At 32.3% G+C, this 5,154-nt stretch overlaps 1 protein-coding gene across 1 annotated transcript in view; it reads right to left on the reverse strand.

The window, feature by feature from the left end:
• Positions 1 to 5,154, reverse strand: part of LOC107699612 (neurexin-2-like) — a gene marked incomplete at its 3' end in the record, with an annotated part of 357,587 nt that overhangs the window by 83,860 nt on the left and 268,573 nt on the right. The window contains exon 19 of the mRNA XM_016500932.1: positions 752 to 871. Within this exon, the coding sequence (XP_016356418.1) occupies positions 752 to 871 (120 nt within the window). The remainder of the gene's footprint in view (positions 1 to 751; positions 872 to 5,154) is intronic.

The raw sequence follows: 5,154 nt of genomic DNA on the forward strand, positions 1-5,154 counted from the left end.
TTATGTTACTAATAAGTATTTTTTGTTCACACACACACACATATATATATATATATATATATATATATATAATCATGATTTTCTTGTTGTTTTGAAATAATGTGCACTGTGAAAAATGCCATGGAAATACATATAAAGTATTATAAAAATATATAAATATATAAAGTGCTATATATATTCCTCTTTTGCATGTCACATTGAATATAAGCATCTGAATCTGAAGCATCTAAATGCATGAATGTAAATAAAAAAAAAATATATATATACATTTTAAATGCATGTTAAATAATTAAAAACATATTATAAATTACAAATATTTATATTAATAAAATAATAAAATATAATATTTAATAAATGCATTAATAATTTATAATATAATATATTATATATAATAAAGTATTTAATTTCTATATTATTTATGTAAATATAAATGTATTTCTATTAATATTGTATATAAAGTGCGATAGCAATAATAAGAAAAAATATATTATAATAATAGCAATAACAATAAATATTTTATGCATATGACGTGATTTTAATTATTGTGGAAATGCATGGTATATTTTATTTATATATTACTTATATAAAAATTATATAAAACAATAATGCTCATTAATGTGTAGATGCACATGTGATAAGGGTGCATAAACCACACTGGAGTTAAAACAGGAGCTGGAATAAGAACTACTTCTGCTACAGTGTGATGTTCTCCGGATGAAGCCGATGGCGTGACGGCAGTGTGTGTACTCACGATCGCTGCAGTGCGAGCCCCCGTAGGACGTCATGCTGCAGTCGCACGAGAAGCCCTCCCACTGCTGCAGACACACCCCCTGATGATGACACGAGTCCTCCGTACAGGTGGTGCTGGGTCCTGCGCGCACACACACACACACACACACACACACACGGTCATACCGAGTGTTTCCCAGCAGAGCTTGTGCTGGTTCAGTGTGTTTATATAACGAGAGGAAGCACATGAGATAACGTGACGCAGCAGCAGAAGGATGAACATGACAGTGGAGTTTAAGACGAGTGATCGGTCATTATCGTCACATAAACACACCACACATTCAGATCTACAGCACGTTCTGATGAATCATGAAGCATCTCTCACGACAGCAGCGATGACTTTCAGAAGACACTCCAGTCCAAACTAGAATCTGAAGACTCAAAACACTTGTGCTGTGCAGATAAATTATGGCATTTATTATATCTGATGCGCCACATCCTCAACCTGTTCAAAAGTTTTTATTTTAAGTAAATTAATATTTCCATTCATCAAGGCTGCATTAAACTGATCAAAAGTGACAGTAAAGACATTTATAATGTTACAGTAGATTTCTGTTTCAAATAAACGCTGCTCTTTTGAACTTTCTGTTCATCTGTGAATCCTGGAAAATAAAATGCATCACAGTTTCCACAAAAATATTGTGCAGCACGACTGAGCTGCGCATCACAGAAATACATTACAGTTTAACAGATATTCACATAGAAAACAGCTGTTTTACATTAGAATAATATTTCACTGTTTTACTGTATGTTTAATCAAATAAAGGCAGCGCTGGTGAGCAGAAGAGACTTCTTTCAGAAACTCTTACCGACTGAATGTGTGTTAATCAGTGAAAGTGTATCAGGATTCGGTGACTTTATGTCTGAATCCACAGCTTCACAGTCCTGAACTCTCTCTTGATATAGAATATAGATTATTACAATAAATGTGCGATTTTAAGTGTAAAGACAAAAAAAAGGTTTTGCCATTTATTTCCGTGGACGCAGCGGCCCAATTAAAGGAAACCTCTGCAGCGTGACTGGATATTATTCTACTTGACTGTTGAGCTGATTGTGTCCTAATCACACACTAATGACTCGCCTGAGAGGATGAATTCATTACTGGCCTTTATTCTACACAGATGTGGAAAGTTACTTTTTAAAGTAATGCATTACAATATTGCATTACTCCAAAAAAAAAAAGTAACTAATTATGTTACTTAGTTACTTTTCATGGAAGTAATGCGTTACGTTACTTTTGCGTTACTTTTTAAATCTAATAAAGACACAGATGTTTGTCTAGAGTAATTTGTGCTCATTAGTACAGTTGAACTGGATCATCGAAGACATTGGTTAATAGAATGGGATTAAATACATAAAGGATATTTGTGTTGTTTAACATTTAAGCTGTCAATCAATAAATTGGAAAAAAAAGTAACTTGCGTTACTTATTTGAAAAAGTAACTCAGATAGTCTCTTGTAAATTAAAAAGTCATGTGTTACTTTAGTAGTTACTTGAAAAAAGTAATCTGATTACGTAACTCGCGTTACTTGTAATGCGTTCCCCCCGACACTGGTAGTAACACTCACTGCACCATGGTGTTGTGGCAGAAATGTTGGATATTCACATTGAAGTTTATTACAAGAGTAATGGGATATAATTATAGCATGTATTTGTGATTAAGCTATAGCATGTGTGCATTTATACTGAATATTTTTAGACTACTGTTTTTCATACAGGCTACCTAAAAACCATATATTTATATTTTTACCATGGTATTGAGGTGCTATATGTGTGGTTTTAACTGTGTTTATCATGATTTAAATGTATGCTACTATGGAAGACCAATGCTTAATAAAAACAAAAAAAAAACCTTCAGAATAAATTTAACCATGTAAAACTGAGATTGCTACAATTTTTACAGATGTCACTGATTTTGATAATGAACAATTTTGTACCTCCTAATCGTAACTCAGGATACTATCAAATGTGCATTTCTAAGAGACAAAAAAGTGACATTATTATTATTAATATTATCAGACAACCCAAACCTGTTTCTTGATTTGAAACAATATCACTCATTAGAACATGCAGAAACTAACAAATTCATTTTTCTATTTTTCTATTTATTTTGTTAAGGAAAATTAATGGTCTGGTTTCTACAACTTTCACTTTGGAGCAAAAATCTGGCTTTAAAAATAAAGATTGGACATTTACCATGATAATTACCGATTTTGATATCGTGATAATTTTTTGGGCCATATCGCCCAGCCCTAATTATGCATTTTCAGATTAGCGCCCTGAAAAAGTGGCATAGGATTTACTTTGAGACCATTTTCACTCAGGAACTGCTAGTAAATTTAAAATAATTATAAAAAAGGGCAAATACAGTGTAAAATGATATGATCAATGTCATAAGCGTTTTCATTGCTTTCACTTATAACTTATCATTACTTTAAGTTGAAGCAGGTCGATTTGAAAATTAATGGTCTGGTTTCTACAACTTTCACTTTGGAGCAAAAGTCTGGCTTTAAAAATAAAGATTGGACATTTACCGTGATAATTACCGATATTGATATCGTGATAATTTTTTGGGCCATATCGCCCAGCCCTAATTATGCATTTTCAGATTAGCGCCCTGAAAAAGCGGCATAGGATTTACTTTGAGACCATTTTCACTCAGGAACTGCTAGTAAATTTAAAATAATTATAAAAAAGGGCAAATACAGTGTAAAATGATATGATCAATGTCATAAGCGTTTTCATTGCTTTCACTTATAACTTATCATTACTTTAAGTTGAAGCAGGTCGATTTTCTACAGTGAATTAATCATGCAATTTTAAAGTAGACTGATCCAGTATTTTCTTGTAAAACATACTCCAATAATCTTTGTTTACAACTTCCAAACACGTGGTTTCACCTCCTCATTTACTGGATTGATTTGAGCTCAGCTCTGGATTCCCTTCTGCACACACCGTGTGTCTCATTACACCTCTGCTTTTCTGGCTTTATTGTACTGTCATGTTTGTGTTTGAAACGCAAAGCCGAAATAAACCCCAATGATTCTCCAGTTCCTTTAAGAGACACAAACAACTGCGTCTCTTTAATATCTGATGCTGTCAAGCTTTGAGCAGCAGCAGTCTGATGAAGGCTGAATGTGTTTCTGGCAGTACAGATGATAATAATGTTGTTTTTGCAGAGGGACACTGGAGGGAAACGAGACGGAGTCCGTGGGGAAATCACACACAGAATATCACAGCAGCCTGTTTCCACCAACAACAGCGCTTTCTGAACCGCATTAGAGACACAAATCCAGTGCATCTAAAATGCTTGATAAAGTATGATCTAACATAAAATTAGCACTAAAAAATGTGACCTTCTCAACTGTAGCCAACCATTAACAACACACAAGATCACATACTCTAAATATCCACTTCATTATAGTCAAAACTACACAACCCTCACACACATCTATACACCATCTAAACATTTGAGGTCAGTACTATTCCATTTTTTAAAGAAATTGCTACTTTTATTCATCAGGCATGCATTCAATTTATCAAAAGTGAGAGTAAAGACATTTATAATGTTACAAAAGATTTCTGTTTAAAATAAATGCTGTTCGTTTGAACTTTCTACTCATCTATTCACTTTAAATTCACATAATGTTTCACTTCTAGGTAACTGAATTTGGAAAATAAATATAATGAAAAACAACTGCTAATTGAAAAAAAAATAATAATAAAATTTGTAAATATTTGCTGTTATGTTCCTGTAATGAGTAGTGTTTAGCTTTTAATAAATAAATATATCCATACGAATATCAGAATGCTTGTGATCTCAATTCAACAGTATATATATTTATATAGTAGTTTCATATTTGCTTGGCCTCTCTTCATTTCGGCATTGAGAACTCTGTTTATATTAGCTCGCTAGAATCTAATGCAGCAGCTCTACTCTAGAGCTTATTTTTTATTCATTATTGTATATTTCCTATCCCGTGCATGCTCGTGCATAATTGATATTGTAAAATACATTAAAAGCTTTTTACTGTTGTGAGATTATATATATATTTTTTATCACAAACCTAAATAGTATTTTCTTTATATTCTTTAAGGATATTAAAGATAATAGCTATTTATGCAATATTTCTATCTGCTGTTGAAAATTAGTTCCTCTAATTTAATAATAGCTTAAAATAGCAAATCTTCTAGCTCACACTGTTTGAACACTGTCTCAAATAAGACAAGTCATACATCATTCAAGTAAGTTAGCTGTATAACAGAATGTAAGCTATTAAGGCATGTTAAAGGGGTCATATGACGCTGCTAAAAAGAACATTATTTTGTGTATTTGGTGTAATGAAATGTGTTTATGCGGTTTA

This window comes from Sinocyclocheilus anshuiensis, unplaced genomic scaffold (assembly GCF_001515605.1).
Source record: "Sinocyclocheilus anshuiensis isolate Anshui unplaced genomic scaffold, SAMN03320099.WGS_v1.1 scaffold350, whole genome shotgun sequence".
NCBI classification, from domain to species: domain Eukaryota; kingdom Metazoa; phylum Chordata; class Actinopteri; order Cypriniformes; family Cyprinidae; genus Sinocyclocheilus; species Sinocyclocheilus anshuiensis.